The sequence below is a fragment of the Stegostoma tigrinum genome, chromosome 37, assembly GCF_030684315.1.
Source record: "Stegostoma tigrinum isolate sSteTig4 chromosome 37, sSteTig4.hap1, whole genome shotgun sequence".
Classification (NCBI taxonomy): domain Eukaryota; kingdom Metazoa; phylum Chordata; class Chondrichthyes; order Orectolobiformes; family Stegostomatidae; genus Stegostoma; species Stegostoma tigrinum.
In genome coordinates, this window is record NC_081390.1 from 5,856,493 (window position 1) to 5,874,026 (window position 17,534).

The 17,534-nt window shown below is 42.2% G+C and overlaps 1 protein-coding gene across 2 annotated transcripts in view; it reads right to left on the reverse strand.

The window, feature by feature from the left end:
• Positions 1 to 261: 261 nt before the first annotated feature.
• The window catches only part of mmrn2a (multimerin 2a), a 46,220-nt gene continuing 28,947 nt past the window's right edge, over positions 262 to 17,534 (reverse strand). Inside the window, exons 5-7 of one of the 2 annotated variants that reach the window (XM_048563546.2) lie at positions 8,680 to 8,841; positions 5,091 to 7,115; positions 262 to 1,244 (exon numbers count right to left, since the gene is read on the reverse strand). In XM_048563546.2, the coding sequence (XP_048419503.1) occupies positions 853 to 1,244; positions 5,091 to 7,115; positions 8,680 to 8,841 (2,579 nt within the window). In that variant the 3' untranslated portion in view covers positions 262 to 852. Of the gene's footprint in view, positions 1,245 to 5,090; positions 7,116 to 8,679; positions 8,845 to 17,534 lie in introns of both variants that reach the window. The other variant, XM_048563545.1, reaches the window with a different exon arrangement.

A 17,534-nucleotide genomic window follows, 5' to 3' on the forward strand; every position in this document is an offset into this window, starting at 1 on the left:
ATCAACATCATCAAAGAACAGAGATAATGGGAACTACAGATGCTGGAGAATCCAAGATAATAAAGTGCGAAGCTGGATGAACACAGCAGGCCCAGCAGCATCTCAGGAGCACAACAGCCGACGTTTCGGACCGAGACCCTCCATCCCCTTCATCGGGTCTAGGCCCAAAATGTCAGCTTTTGTGCTCCTGAGCTGCTGCTGGGCCTGCTGTGTTCATCCAGCCTCACATTTTATTATCATCAAAGAACAGTCACCCCCGCCCCCAACCCGACCCTGGCTATATCCACTTCATCAGCCAGAAGATGTAACAGTTTGAGTATGCATACGAATAGATGCAAGAACAGCTTCCTCCGCTCTGTTATCAGACTTCTGAATGGACCTTTCAAATGTTAATTCTGAGCTTTCCCTTTGCACTTTGTCGGCAGCTGTAACACTGTAATTTGCACTCTGTTCTGCTATCCCAATGCACTTTGTATGGTAGGATATGCCTGTATGGCATGCAAAACAAGACTTTTTACTGTATCATGGTACATGATGACAATAAATCAATCAATCTATTAGATAATATGGAGTTTAGCATTTCTTATAATAAACTGTCTCAATTGGACACATCTGTTTGTAATTTCAGCATCATATGTAATACATTTACAGAAACCTAAATAAACACAACCTTGAGCTATTGGGAAAATAGGAAGATGGAGTTGGTCATTCAGGCCTTTGAACCTTGAGTCAAAATAGTGTAACAATGTAAGAGATGTTGGTCAGCGAGAATCTAATTCCAGAATGGAAAACTCCAAATGTGAATTTGACAGTATAATCTATTCGTAGTCTGCCTATTTTCAGGATGGGTAATTAAAATGTCTTAAATAACAGAAATCCACCAAAAGTTGTCTCTGGCGGAGTCCGTTGACTTGCAATCCCTTGTATCACTTCTATCCACACCAGTTGTCCTTTATTGAGCTGTAGGATAGCATATCCCCAAGCCAAGTTGTTGTGCTGATGTTTTTTCCTGCTACTATGAAGTGTTATTGTATGGATACCATCAACAGAAAGATAACTAAGACCAAGTCCATGACTGAATTCCACAGTTGCCGCAAACACATAAATGCCTTTGAGTGGAGCTCTGAAGTAACCCTTTTCCACTGAATACGCATCTCCATAGTTCAGGAATATCTGGTCAAACTTTAAAGGCAGGTCAGTTCCAGAGTTGTTGGAAAGTCCCACATAAAATGCAACATCAGATTCTGTAAAAACAAAATGCAACAAGTAGGCCAAAGTTAAGTTACTGATGATCTTTTGTGTTATTGGTTGAAGATAAAATATTGAAGATTACAGGAGCCTACTTTTATTTTAAACAGTGCAGTCCAGTTGCGTATATTGCAACAGGCATGAGCACTTTCACAGGGAAAGTAGGAATGGGCAATTAACATTTAGGATGTGGGTATTGGTTAGCAAACATTTCTTTAAAAAAAAGCTCTCAATCCACCATGTAAATAAATTGTAACCCAGAATCATGACTAAGGCAAACACGTCCCAGTCAACTTCTCTAACTTCTGAGGGGCATGTTCTCAAGGTAGGACAGCTGTTTTCTGGACTATTTGACTGACTTGGTTGTACCTGCTCGATCACATCTATTTATGAGCTGCGATCCTGTGATCATCCCTTAACTGCAGGATAGTCCCATAAAGAGAAGAAAAATGACCAAGCTGAATACCCTTACAAGGCCAGTATTGTCTGCAAACGATAAACTTGTAGCATCAGGACAAAGCCAAAAGCAATGTACAGGTTCAGCAAGGAATAGGGAAGGCAAGTAGAATTGGCCTCTACTTCACAGAGAATGGAGTATAAAAATAGGGAAGTCTTGCTAAAACCACACAAAGCACTAGTTAGATCAAAGACGATTGAACAGTTTTGTTTCCCTTATCTCAGGAAAGATATACTGGAATTGGAGGCAGTCCAAAGAGAGTTAACCAGGTTGATCCAGGCATGGAGAAATTTTCTTATAAAGAGGGCGTGAGAAGTTGGGTCGTGAGATGACCTTATTGAAATGTGGAAGTGGGTTTGACAGGGTAGATGCTCAGAGGTTGTTTACCCCATGGGAGAAACTAAAACCAGAGAGGCTAATATCAGAATAAGGGCATAGCATCAGATTAAGGGACACCCATTTAAAACTGTAATAAGGTGAAATATCTTCGCTCAGAAATGGTAAAGCTGTGGAATTTTTTTACTATGCAGGGTTCTAGAGGATGGGACATTTATGTATATTCAAGACTGAAATTAGACAGAGTTTTAATTAGTAAAGGAATTGAGGGCTATGAGGGATGCGGATATGAAGCTTATCAGATCAGCCATGATCCCGTTAAATGGCAAAGCAAATTCAATGGATCGAATAGCCTGCTTCTGTTCCTACATTTTATGATCTAAGAAACCTTGTACTAATCAAAACCTATTCCTTCTAGGATCCCACAGCTGATCAATTAGAATTGCTCATTTAGCAGAAGCTGTAAGGAAAGTCCAAATTCATTTTGGGTGGAGAGATTTGCTCATCTACCACTAAGTAGTTTTGTGATACCATCATTGACTGAGTTCTGAAGACATTGTTGTATAGTAAAATGTTTCCGAGAAACATGCCATGACATAAACCACCAACTAAAAGAAAAATATTGTAGAAGTAGGACCAAAGGTTTGTTTAAAGTAATAGGTTTTAAGTTGTATGTTAAAAGGAAGACTTGGCGGCAGAGGGGTGTACATAGCGAGTTCTCCAGGATTTGTCTAAGATGGCAGCTAGCATACCAGTGGTGAGCCATGGGAGAAGGAAGCACAAAAGGTAGAGAGGAAGAGAGCAGAGAATTTGGATGAGAGCCATTTGTAAAACCAGAGGAAGTTTATCCAATAAGGAAGACATAGAAAATAGGAGAAGTGTGGACCATTCAATCCTACCAGCCTACTCCATCATGGCTGATAATCCAATTCAGAACCCTGTTCCCATTTTCATCCCATTCCATTTGATCTATTAAGCCCTAAGTTGTATATCTAACTCCTCCTCAAAAACACTGTGTTTTGGCCTCAACTGCATTCTGTGGCAGAGAATTCCAGGCTCACCACTCTCTGGGTGAAGAAATTTCTCCTCATCTCAGTCTTAAATGGACTACCTCATATCCTTAGACGGTAACCCTGGTTCTAGACTCTCTGGCCATTGGGAACTTCCTTATTGTCTAGTTCTGTTAGAATTTTAAAAGGAATCAAGCTGGTAACCTTTGTTATACTACCTCCATAGCCAGAACTTCCGTCCTTAGACAAGGAGACCAAAATGCACCTAATACTCCAGGTGTTCTCACCAAGGCTCTGTACAAATGCAAAAAAAACTCTCCTCCTTTAGCCAATTCCTCTCGCTATGAAGGCCAACATACCATTTGCCTTCCTCACCACCTGCACACTTACTTTCAGACAAAGGTGTACAAAAACACTCGGGTCTCATTGCATCCCTCCCTTTCCCAATCTATCTCTGTTCCAATTATAATCTGCTTTTCTCTTTTAACTAGCAAAATGGATAACCTCACTTTTAGCCACATTATACTTCATCTGCCATGCATTTGCCTGCTCACTCAATTTGTTCCAATCACACTGAAGCATCTCTGCATCTTCCTCATAGCTTAACCTCCCACTTAGCTTTGCCTCCAAATGTGGGGGTATTACGTTTAGATACCTCATTTAAATAGTTAAAATATACTGTGAATAGTTCAAGCACTGATCCTTACAGAATGCCACTGGTCATTGACATCACATCACTCGCCCAAGCCCTGTCCAATTCCCACACATATGCACAGTATGGACTTTGTAAAGCAATTAATGACTTAGAGGGTCTGATATTGTGTATACGTACCTTTCCAACTGAGCATATATATGTGCAGTCACCTCACAGTTCCAGTGTTGTCAGATACCGCCTTAATTTTACATGCTAATCTCTTATGTCGGACCTTTATTAAAAGCCTTCCGAAAGCCCAATGTAAACCATATGCACTGGCATCCTATCATCGACTCCACTGACTACATCACTGAAAATTTCCAGCAGATTTGTCAAAACATGATTTCTGTTTCATAAGTCTATGCTGACTCTATCTGATCCGGTCTGTTTTCCAAGTGCTTTGCTACTAAATCTTTTATAATAGACTCTAGCATTTTCTCTGCTACTGATGTCAAGGTGACAGACTATAATTCCCTGTTTTCTCTCGATGTTTTTTTAAATGTGGGGTTACATTACTACCCTCCAATCCATAAGAATTCTTTCGGAGTCTGTAGAATCTTGGACAGTGATCACCAATGCATCCACCATTTCTACGACTACTTTCTTAAGTATTCTGGACTGTAGATTATCAGGCCCTGTGGATTTATTGGCCTATAATCTCAACAATTTCCTCAACACCATTTCTTCAACTTTAAGGGCATTTAAATGGTCATTGGGTTAACATATGGATGATAATGGAATAGTGTAGGTTAGATGGGCTTCAGATTGGTTTCACAGGTCAGCGCAACATGGAGGGCCGAAGGGCCTGTACTGCGCTGTAATATTTTATGCTCTATGTTCTACTAATACTGATTTTCCTTCAGTTTTTTTCCTCCCTTACTAGATCCTGTATTCCCCAACATTTTTGTGTCCTCTTTTGTGAAGACAGAACCAAAATATTCATTTAATTGGTCTGCCTTCTTTTGTTTTATTCCCCGTATAACTGCCTCTTTTTCTGCTTGTAAGGGACCTACATTTGCCTTCAGTAACCTTTTTCTCCTCTTGTACCTATGCAAGCTTGTTATAATTAGTTTGTATGTTTCCCACAAGCTTTTTCCTTTATTTTCCTATCTTAATAAAGTTCTTTTCCCTCCTTTGCTGGAATCTAAACTGCTCCCAATCCTTCAATCTGATGTTATTTTGGCCAATTGTTATACCTCAAAGCAATGAAGGAGTTTGAAAACGAGTGTGAGATAATGGACAGATGAGGCTGGTTAAGCTGAGGGTTATGGAGGATTTAAAATGAGTGAAGAGGTATATTATGCAGCAGTCCCATTCCCATACAACAGATAAACAATTCACTCACCTTGTACATCTGGAATGTTACTTTGGTTCACTACAGTTGAGGCATTTCCATAAAACCCCAGCAGTTTGTTGCCCTCGTGACTTTGCCTATGCCATTTCCTCATTCTCTTGAAGCCAAAACCACCTCGTCCAGTACGAAATGTCCCATTCAAAAGATTACTCTTGTTCCCAGTGAGGTTCTGAATTACAGAGATGTGGCTATCAAGAAGCTGTTTCAGAGACGACATGTCTGACTGCACTGCGTCCACAGACTTTGTCATTAGTTGCTTTATCTGTTCCAAGGTCTGGTTGTAATAACGGTCCTCATTATTACAATGGGCTTCTAGTTTAATTACTTTCAAATTCAATGTCTCAAGATCTTTTTTAATGCTTGATACTTCATTGGAGACATACTTTGAATCATCCATCTGTTCCTTTTCCACTGCTTCATAATTTGGTTCCATGTATTCAAGGGAACGGTGGTCTCTATCAGCTATTTCTGTAGAGTTTTCCCTCAAAATGTATTTCCCATGATCAGCACTAATTAATTCCCTAATTTTGTCACTTGACTCCTCAAGTACCTGCACCCTCTCATTGATGTTTTCCAGAATTATTTTATGGATAGCAAGGTCTTTCTCTGTCTGATTAAGGTTTTGATTTAAATTGCTAATAGAGAGCTTCTGGAGTTCTGGTGCACCTTCAGATGTGATCTCCAGTATGTCTTCCCCTGTCACACTCTGTAGAATGACTGTGTGCCTCAAAGTATCTTCCAAAAGGGAATTGAAGGAACTATTGAGGTATTTAATCCAAGAATCCAAGGTAGCATCATTTTTTTTCAAATGGTTAATTTCTCCCATAATCGTTGTGAAGTTTTTCTTGAGTGTTGTGATGCTTTCAGTTAAAGTTCCAACTTCTTTCTGGTGCAAGTACAAGATGTTCTGCACATCTTGATGTTTTTGTTGCAAAGACCTGAACAAATCTTGAACAGAATAATTTAAATTAATTCTTAGGTCAAGCTCCTGCTGTTTAAGATCACTCAGTTCGAAATATATTTTGTCCATGAAGTTACTAGCATTCCTCAAGCTATTAACAACTATAACATAATCCTGAATTAACTTCTGACAGTCACAAATCTGGTCACCTTCTAGCATGCTATATAACTTGCGTTTCAGTTCTTTTACATCATTGTCAAGGTTGTAAAAAAGTTCTTCCTGATTTAAATTTCGATGATTAAATGAAACATTCAGTTTCAAAATGTTCTCTCTCAAAACCATATTAGTGTAATTCACTTTTTGATTAACCTGTCTTTTCAGGCCAGCTACCAGTAGTGCACAACCTGATTCTCGCTTCTCCAAGTGTTGCTCAATATCATGAGTCACTTTTGATATAGGATGACATAATCCACAGATTCTGTTTAAGTGTGTAAGATTCCTTGAATGTATCTCAATGGTTTCCCTAAGGTGATCAAAGTCCTGTTTTGACAATCCTTGGACCTGCTGGACATGTTTTGAGTTGCATGATGGACATGATTTTGAGTCTTTGAGCTCAGTGATCTTTGACAGCCGATGATTTAATGTGTGGACGTGTTGCCATAGTCTGCCTTGCTCTTCCTTCATCTCAGCTGTTGCATTATCCAGGAGATGTGATTTCATCTGAATCATCTTCTGGCTGCGCTTGACTTTTAGATCTGTCTCTGTTTTAATCGTGGTTAGGTTGTGGTCAAGATTAACCTTCTGGGCATGTAATTGATAACTGAATTTCTGTTGTTGATCGTTTAACATATCTTTAATCTTCTGTAGTCTCACAGTGTTGTCGTCAAGTTTTGATTGCAACTTAATGCTAATTTCCTCCGGTTCCCTTTGAGGCGTTTGCTGTTTCAAGAGCCCGTTAATATTCTTTGTGTTGACTTCTATATCTTTTGATAAATTGATGACCATATCAGAGAGATTCTGCAGGCTTTTGTTAAAGGTAGTCCACAACGAATGAAGGTATTGTCTCAAGTAATTTTCAACATGAGGCTTTAATATATCCTGAAGCACGGCAAATTCTGTAAAATGAAAATATGTTTCATGTAAGGCAAGTGTAAGATACTTTAGCTGATTATCCACATCACAATCCTACGTGGCCTTCAATAACAAAATTCTGTATCTGTCTATAAAAATCTGTGGAAAGAAACAGCCCAGAGCAGAGGGAGCAGTGATGAATGCTGGGGAGAAACAAACTCATGAGCAAATTAATTTAGCTTCTAAAGTTAAAACAGCTTTTAATATTGACAACAAGTTGGTTAGGTCGAGGAAGAACATTCTAAGATGATGGCGCTAAATTGATCAGTAAAGCCAAGGGAACAGAATGGTAATGACTGCCAGTGAACACCAGCTCAATATAAAGGAGTTAGGGCTGGGTTTCAGTAACTTGAAGGCAATGTCTTGACATCATTGATCTGGAGGACAGAAAGCTAGCAGAGCATAGCAAAGATAGTGATGACAGGAGCGAGGAATTCAAAGAGGCTAGAACTCCAGACACAAGATTCTTGGAATTAATGGAGGTTGGGTAAGAAAAAATTAGATAGAAAGTTGCTGTTGCTAACATTTGAAAAAGAAGACTCCTGGGAATTTTTGGATACAGTTTAAACAGTGTATGCAGAAAGATTAAAATGGTATGGACTCAGAAAAAGCCAGTTTCTCTCCAGACTCTAAACCTCACACTTAATGAATACACCATAGGTAGCAGTCGTGTCGCTTGCTACTTAAAACCTTTTTTATTTTGTGTTATGACAAAGCATCAAAGTGCCTTTCTGACCCCATGATGACAACATTGTTGACGCGATTCACTCCGTTCAGTTTTGAAGTTGCAGCACTTACTATCAGAAAAAAGAAATCACTTTTCAGGCTTTGTCTGGAAATTGGTCCCTTTGGGTGATACAAGCCCTTGGAATAATACCAGCATAAGAGGCAGTTTGCTTGAGCAATGAATGTCCCTTTTGATGCTTCTAGGGGAACCACCAGGAAGTGCTGGTGAGTAGTCCTGGGTAATGTCTCCTGTGCTGGTTTTGAATGTATTTTAAAAACTGCAGTATTCATGGGTTGTCTTTCAGTAGCACTGCTCTGGAGGGCAAAATCTATTGGTGGCAACTTACAACCATATTCTCTGGGGAACATAACAACACAGTGAATTTGCACTGATAGAATGCATCAGCTGCATAGAATCTTACGGATGATTTGGCTTGTTGTATCTGTGCCAGCTCCGTGAAAGGACATCCCATTTAATCCCAAATTCCGGCCTTATCTCCGTGACCCTGCAAATCAGTCCTTTGAAGTACAAGCCTTTTTGAAGCTCTTTATAAAATCTAATTCCAGCATACTTTCATGTTCCAAAAACCACTGACTCTCTGAAAATACAAATATCTCCACACAGTTGTGTAGAAACTAATATTCCTGAACCTTTGCTAATCTACAAAGTTGAAATTTGTTTAAAATAGAGTCTTAAGTGTGGATTTATTTTGAAGACTAAAATCGAATCCATTCTATGCTTTGAAGCAGAAGTTTCGGCTCTTAAGTGTTTCAGCTAGCGCAACAGGCTTTTGGGTTTCAGAGATTAAGGGTAGGCTGTACCTGTGCTGTTTTCCCTGTTTTCGTTTGAGGGACTAATTTTTGTCAGGTTGTTCAGTAGTTCCTGAAAGGCCTGAGTTGAGGCAGTGGTGGCAAAGACATCGTCCTGTAGATGATGCAGCTTCAAGTCCAAGTACTGCAGGTCGCCAGTTGACATAATCTCTTCTGCTACAGCAAAACAAAAAGAGCATAGGTAAGTGCAGGTAGTACCAGAGACTGAGCTCCACAAAGAGCTGCACAGGCTCACGCCCTGCAAATGCTGGAAATACTCAGCAAGTCAGGCAAACACTGCAATTTGAGGAACAAATACTGTTTCCATCTGTGACGGTTCATCAGCTCTTTTACTATCTTTCTCCCTCCCCATATCACCCAACCTGCTGAGTATTTTCAGCACGTCAGAAAGACTTGGCAAGTAAATAATGCATAGGAATTGTCTGCTGCAAGAAACACGGTGGCCTGTTACATTCAGCCTCCTGGTGGTCTCCTGATAGAATAATCCTGTAGCTCGTTGACTCAACACAGGAATGATCTCCATCAATAAGCCTACAACAGAGTCATCAGAGCTGTTGTGGTGCAATGGTAGTGTCCCTACCTCTGAGCCAGAAGGTCTGTGTTCAAGTCCCACCTACTCCAGCAACTCTGAAAGGACTAATTAAAAATATCTACACCAGAGCTAGAGGAAACAAAGTCCTTGCTGCCTGCTGGAGATCTTTCGGAAACACGAGTCAACAGTTACTTATTCCCTCCGAAGCATACTTAGATTATACGGTGACCCAAATTACTTTAATACCAAATCCTGGAAGGTTATTTTAATGTGCACAATTTTCATTTCAATGGAACTGCTTACCAGGGGCAGCAGATTGACCATCTGTCATTGAAATGTTGCTTCCACAGAATAGGTTTCAAATGAACCCCCTAAACGGATTGGAGCAAGAAGTCCCAGAGACTGATTCCAGGTTGGGCTCAGTTGACTGATCTTACCCCAAACTCACTGCGACAACGTGATCAATGAGAGAACATCCCAGATTCAAGGACAAGGTCAATTGTCCTGTTCCCTTGTTGTAATGAGATGAGAGTCACCACCGCAGCTGTATCTGAGCTGATTGAAACCAGATCAAATGCTGAATTAGGTGTAGCTTTCAGGATCAGTGAGAAATTATGTTATAACAGCAACATAAGGTAAAAACTCAATGATTGGATTTCGCAGGTGCCTGCATCATCATCTCCCCACTAAACTGTTAAACAGGAAGCAAGAGGACAGAGGTGATTTCCTTAGCTGTTTAAACACTATCCCTCTGCCCATTATCTGACTGAGTTCACCAACTCATGAAACATTCCCCGATCCACATGGTGTGGAACAGTTGAGAATGCAATGAATTCCAATAAATATTTGGAAATTGATAAAAGGATATTTCGGAACCTGAAGGAAAATTATCTGGCAAAAATCGCTGAAGTTTCCTTAAGAGGAAAAGGGCCATTATCAGAGGTTGTTTAATTGATAACCAAAGATAATGAATTAAAGACTTATAACGGAGCAGATCTGGAGAGAAAAAATACCATAGAAGACTTCTGTTGGTAATGAATAAAGGTTACATGGGGAGCTAGTTTGTAATGAATTGGAGGGTGATGGACCTAATTCACTGTGCTCCTTGAGGCTTCATCTCTCAACCTCTGGCCCGTCAATCCACCCTTATTTATTCCCAGAATTCCTGCACCAATTGGAAAGTGAAAATACTTCATTACTTATGTAAAATAATCCTAACTACCCTGCAAACAGCCTGTATGGTCACTAATAATTTTGCAAGTCATTACCAAAATTGTCCAAAGAAAATTTAAAAGCATTAATTTTGTTTTGAAAGCCTCCTTGATTTGTTTCCCCCCCAGGTCGCAGGCAGGAAAGTTCTTCATTAATCTTTAATTTCTGAAGACCCCAAGACAATGGCAGAGGATTGACAATTGACAAGTGAGCAAATTGTTAGCAATTTATGTATGTTGGTTAGAGCTGATCTCCATATTGTGTTACCGGGAGCTCAATGGTCCCACAGTAATGGAGCACTGTTGCTGATGTTGCTGTTAAATGTATAGAAGATGCTGCTCTGCCTAGGCCAGGCCCTAACACATGGTTCTGTATTTTATCAGTCTCAAGATTGAAAGGCTGAGAGTAGCTGCTCAGCAGTGAGTTAAATCAAAATCATCTGGGGGCCTGAGCCATTTATCCGTCCAAAATAACCAGCAAGTAAAAGGATTGAAAACCACAAGACTTCTGGTGAATTGCAGAGATTTCCATGGGATCAATCTTGGGACTTCCTGAATGAGGAGAGAGCACACTTCCTGCAAAGAGCTGTTTTGTTTATTCTGTGACTGACCAGACTGGATATGAAGGCACATCTGTCTCCCGGGAATACTGCAAACACAATGTGGGACTGGCATGGGGGATGGATTCTGCTAACTGCTTCTCTCTCTCTCTCTCTCTCTCTTAAAGGGGGAAGCTCCTTCAGTTCAGTGCAGCACTCATTTCAGAACTCTCATGTTCCAAATCCATTTGTAAAAATGCTAATCTTATCAGATTGACCTTAAAATTAAAGTCAGACCATTTAGGGGGCAAACAGGAAGCACTTTATTCACAAGAGAGGCTCTAGATTTCTAGATATTATAGATATCAAAGCATGCAGAGCTAGTGTAAGAAAATGCTGTCGAACTGGATCGTCCATGATCTTATTGAATGGTGGAGCTGTCTCAATGGGCTGAATGGTCTATTTCCTGTTCCTATTGTGACGATACTGTGGCTTTAAGAGGTGTATTTGAATTCTTTTTTAAAGGAAGAAAGGTTTAAAGTTGAAACAACAGAACAGGTGAGGTCAAACTCCCACAGCACCAGAACATTTACTTTTAGCCTTCAGCAGTTGCTGGGGTCTTGAAGCTGGAGATAGAAGCTGTTTATCCCCCTCTCTACTACAGCTAAAAGCTGGGGTTCCCTTCCTGCAGCTAGAATTGCACGTGAGATAATCTGTTTTACTGAATTTGCTTTTGCCAAGGGACATTACTATATTGGGGCAGTTAATTAATAGTGGTATACATATATTATTTTGTTAAGCATTTTGATAGATATAGTTAAGCCAATTCTTTTCTATTTACTTTGTCTATATTTTAACTGCAGTGTAAAAATCAGGAACAAAGACAGAATTTGCTGGAAGAGCTCAGCAGGTCTGGCAACATCTATGAAGAAAATAATCAGAGTTAACGTTTCAGGTCTGGTGACCCTTCCTCAGAACTGATGGTGGCTGGGAAAACGTCAGTTTATATGCAGAAAATAGGGAGGTAGGTGGGGAGGGAGTAGACAATAGGATAGAGCCAAAAGACAGAGAAGAACAGTTGGTTAGACAAAGGAATTGAAAACAATAGGTAGTGTGTAATGGCGGGCTATGTGGTATAAAGGACTGGTGTGTGGGGTAGGGATCTAGGACATGGGAGAGTTTAGTCCCTAGAATTAATGAACTTGATATTGAGCCTGGAGGGCTGCAGGGTGCCCAAGTGGAAAATGAGGTGTTGTTCTTCCAGCTTGTATTGAGATTCACTGGAGCATTGTAGCAAGCCAGAGACAGAGATGTTGGCGCCTTAAAGTGGCAGACAGCAGGTAGTTCAGGGTCTCTTTTGCGAGTAGAACCTGGATGTTCAGCGAAATGGTACCCAGTCTATGCTTCGTTTCCCTCATGTAGAGGAGACCACATTGTGAGCAGCGAATGCAGTAGGCTAGTTTCTTGGAAGTGCAGGTGAAGTGTTGCTTCACCTGGAAGGATGTTTGGGCTCTTGGATACTGGGGAGGGAGGAGGTAAATGGGCAGGTGTTGCACTTCGCCGGTTACAGGGGTAGGTGCCATAGGGCTATGGGGAGGTGTTGGGGGGCGAAGGAAGTGTGGACCAGGGTGTCCTGGAGGGAATGGTCCCTGTGGAAGGTGGACAAGGGAGGGGAGGGGAGGGGAATATGTGTCTGGTGGTGGCGTCTTGCTGGAGGTGGTGGAAATGGCGTCTGATGATCTTCTGGATTTAGATGCTGGTGGGATGGTAGGTGAGGACAAGGGGAGCGCTATCACTGTTGTGGGAGGGAAGAGAAGGGGGCGGATGTGCGGGAGATGGGTCAGACCTGTCAACCACGGAGCTGGGGAATCCTTGGTTAAGGAAGGAGGTGGACATTTTGGAGGCTCCCTTGTCGATGTTTGCCTCGTCTGAGCATATGCGACAGAGAACTGAGAGAATGGGATGGAGTCATTCCAGGAAGCAGGGTGTGAGGATGTTAGCCCAGGTAGCTGTGGGAGTAAATGGGTTTGTAATGGATATTAGTGGCCAGTCTATCCCCAGAAATGGCAACAGAAATGTTGAGGAAGGGAAGGGAGGAGTCAGGGATAGACCAGGTGAAAATGACGGGAGGGTGGAAATTGGAAGCGAAATTGATGAAGTTTTCCAATTCCGGATGAGAGAGGGAAGCAGCGCCGATGATATCATTGATATATTGGAGAAAGGGTTGTGGGTGGGGGCTGGAATATGACTGGAACAGGAATGTTCCATGAACCCCACAAAGAGACAGGCAGAACTAGGGACCATGTGGAGACCCATGACCAGCCCTCTGGCCTGAAGAAAATAAGAGGAGTTAAAACAGAAGTTGTTGAGGGTGAGGATGAGCTCGGCCAAGCAGAGTAGGGTGGTGGTGGGTGGAGACAGTTCAGGTCTTTGCTCCAGGAAGAAGCGGAGATCCCTAAGACCCTTCTGGTGGGGAATGGATGTGTAAAGGGATTGCACTGGCAGGGGGGACATCATCAGATGAAATGCAATCAGTTACCATAGTTTGATACAATGGCCTGACGTGCCATGGTGGGTCCACAGTCCAGGGGAGGGTAGAAGGAGGTATCTGAGAGCTGGCGTTCAGCCTCAGCAACGTAGAGGTCAGTCCGCCAGGCTACAACAGCACCACCCTTATCGGCAGGCTTAATAACAAAGTCAGGGTTAGATCTGAGCACGTGGAGTGAAGATTGTTCAGAGGGGAGATAGGTTAGATTGGGTGAGGGGAGCAGAGAAATTGAGGTGAGCAATATCACGTAGACATTTCTCAATGAACAGAGTGAGAGTAGGTAAAAGACCAGAGGGAGGGGTCCAGGTGGAGGCGCAGTGTTGGAACTGGGTGAAAGGTGTTGGTGGGACAAGGGGAGGATTTGTCTCTGAAGAAATGATCATGGAGGCAAAGACAATGGAAGAAGAGTTCAACATCATGTCATGCTCAAAATTCTTTGAATTGGGGACACAGAGGAATAGATCTGAGGCCTTTGCCGTATACAGAACATTCAGCCTGGGAGAGCGGGAGGCTGGGAGGGATACTGCATTCCCAACAGGAGGTGGGATTAGGTGAGGGAATGGAGTCAGAGGGAAGGGGAGGAGAGGAAGGTTCCAGAGGGTCATGGGTATCTCTAAGTTGTTGCATCTTGCGGGCCTTGATGCCTGAAAGGAAAAGAAAAAGTTTCTGTTTAGCCTGGAGAAGGATCCGGAGGATGAAGTGGAACTGCGGAGTGGTGCAGCCCTGAGCCAGTGTGCGGCGATGCTGTTGGAGAGAAAGGTCGAGGGTGTGCATGTGACACCGCATGGCACTGAGTGTGGCTCTCAGGATGCAGCGAGAGCAGCTGTCTGTGGAACGTTAAACATTACGGAGATATCCGTGATCCTGGGAGGATTCAAAACACGAGGGATGAAACTTCAGTTGGAATCCACGTGGGGTGAGTCTGAGCTGGAGGCAGTCACTAAGGAATGTGATATGGCTGTGGAAACGTGTTTTAGCAAATGCCTGCTCAAATACCAGGAGTGACTGTGAAATTAATGTCAATAATGAAATGGACAAGAAGAAAGATTGGAATGGAAATCCCATCGGCGAGAAGTGCAGAACGTCTTCACGGTGGGCTTGTCTGGAAGAGATGTGGCAGTGAGTTAAATACTAAATAAAAACCAAAAGAACTGTGGATGCTGTAAATCAGGAAAAATAGATCAGAGTTATTGTTCCTGGTCCAGTGACCCTTCCTGAGAACTGGTGGTAGCTGCAAAAACGTTGGTTTATATGCAGAAAATAGGAACTGGTCCCTGAAGAAGGTGGACAAGGGAGGGGCTGGGATTTGTTGCATTTGCTGCTCATACACGGTCTCATCTATGTTGGGGAAACAAAGCATAGACTGGGTGATCGCTTCGCAGAACATCTACATTCTGCTCGCAAAAAAGACCCTGAACTACCTGTTGCCTGCCACTTCAACAAACCACCCTGCTCCCTGGCCAACGTCTCTGTCTCTGTCTCTGTCTCGGGCTTGCTGCAGTGTTCCAGTGAAGTCTCATGCAATCTGAAGGAACAACACCTCATTTTTCGCCTGGGGACCCTAAAGCCCTCCAAACTCAATATTGAGTTCAATAAAGTTAGGGCCTAAACTCTCCCATGTCCCAGCCTCACCACCCCACACACCAGGCCTTGTTGCCACATAGCCTGCCATTGCTCACACGCCCCCCCACCCCCGTTGTTAGTCATTAACAACTATTCCCCCTCCCAGCCTGATCGTTAGCAACTCCTTTGTCTGTGCAACTGTCACTCTCTCTCTCTCTCTCTCTTTGGGCTCTATCTTATCATTTACTCTCTACCCCATCCCCTTCCCTATTTTGGGTTTTTATTTAGTCTAAAAATTAAACATGCACTGCTTAAAGTCAAGCAGTTTGACCAATCGAATTGCATCTGGAACATAGCCCCTTACACTTAACTTTAAAATAAGAAAAAGGTTAGGGTCTAGGCTATTTTAGTATATTTTAAGGGGGTGGGTGGTCTGGTCCATAACCCAATGGATGTCTGACATTCCATCTCTCAAACAAAGGTGTAAATGCTGGGGGGTCAAGACTGTGAGCGAAAGATTTTGTTAGTTGATATTTGTGCACAATCGGCAGACAGTAGGGAAATGGATTTTGGGTTACAGACCAGCTGTGAGTAGGCCAAAAGGACAGAAAGTGTTTTCCTTGTATCAGAGATAATGGGAACTGCAGATGCTGGAGAATCCAAGATAATAAAGTGTGGAGCTGGATGAACACAGCAGGCCAAGCAGCATCTCAGGAGCACAAAAGCTGACGTTTCGACCTCTCTGATGAAGGGTCTAGGCTCAAAACGTCAGGTTTATGCTCCTGAGATGCTGCTTGACCTGCTGTGTTCATCCAGCTTCGTACTTTATTATCTAGAAAGTGTTTTCCTGTTCTGACTGTTCTTAAACTCCTTCCCCTCTGTTAACTTACTGATCCTGAGGCAAGGGTTCTACTCCCACTCCCAAGACCGTGGGAATGTGGGTGAATTCAGAGTTTAACAGCTCAAACTCCCAATGCTCCAGATCTTTCAAACAGAAGAATTAACAATCTACAGCTATCTCTCCACCTGATTCTCTAAACTTCACTCCAGCCAAGTAGACCCACAGGCCTCTGAGACAGAGGCAGGCTATATCTGTGTTTCTGAATCTGAATCTAATTCCTGGTAACTTTAACAAAGTCTTTAAACCGAATGGAAGAAATTATACAGTAATGTTCCAGCTTCAGTTGGCTCTGATTTCTTTAGCAATTAATTATATTCACAATACAGTACAGGAAATGGAAGCAGCAGTTGGCCATTTCGCCATTAAGCCTGGACCAAGATTCGACTAGATCATTATTGATTTCAAAGTCATTTTCCCTCACTATCCCCATCAGAAAGCTATTGATCTCTAACTTGTGGAAACATCAGAGACTGAGTATAGACAACCGTCCATGATAGGGAATTCCAAAGATGAATGAAGAGATTCCTCTCTATCTCAGTCCTAAATGGCTTCCCCCTCCTTCTGAGATGGTGTCTCCTGGTTCCAGACCCTTCCCCATCAAGCCTGGGGAGAACATCATTCCTACAGTGACCTTGAGGAGCCCTTTACGAATGTTCAAAGTTTCACTACTAAGCCTAACCACTTCTACAATCTGTCTCCCTCATCTCTGTCCTGTGAGACAGTAAGAGCAGAGACTAGGGCAGGGTCACAAAGCAACAGGAGGAATCATTGTGTTTCCATTGGGCTGGTGACCGGGATCCAGCAAGTCTATTTTAAGTAGGAAAACCCCATGCTAAGTTGTTAAATCCCAGCACTGGTAGACCCAGTCCATAGTATGGGAAGTTACATTATCCAGGTACCTACAAACACTAGCTTTCTTGGTTCTTCTCAAAAGCTGTCCATGGTTGTTTAATCCTTTGGAGTTTGTTTTCATGAAGATCAGGGAGGATAGCAATGAGGGATGGAATGCTTTTCTACATTTTTCACTCAGCATCAACATTAATCTTAGCCATAGCACAGTCCAGGAGCATCATCCCAATTCCTGTACCCCAATCAGCATTCTCAAATCAAATATAGCTGACCTCCCCCCACCCAGTCTCCCTTTGAAATAGGTTTGTGATCTGATCCTTTACCATGAAGTTTCACTGAGGGTCACAGACTGGGATGTTCATTAAAACCAGAAAACCTCTGTCTATGAATCAAACACGTTGTATTTTGCCATGGATTAGATATTTCAGAATGTCTCTTATATCCAACCTTGGCACAGTGGATGATATTGTTTTGTTTGCACCTGTTATATATATCTCAAGTTTCAGGCACAAATCATTCCTAGACATTAGTCCTTACTGTCAATCAAATAAAGTATTGAATATTGTAACATTGCATGGAGTCTGGTACTGTCTTCATAGAACTTGCATGAGCATTCTCATGTTACCCCAGTCTTCAGAGTCTATATATATCACTTTAATCTACACATTCTTATTTATATTCATCCTCTCCACCACGAAATTCT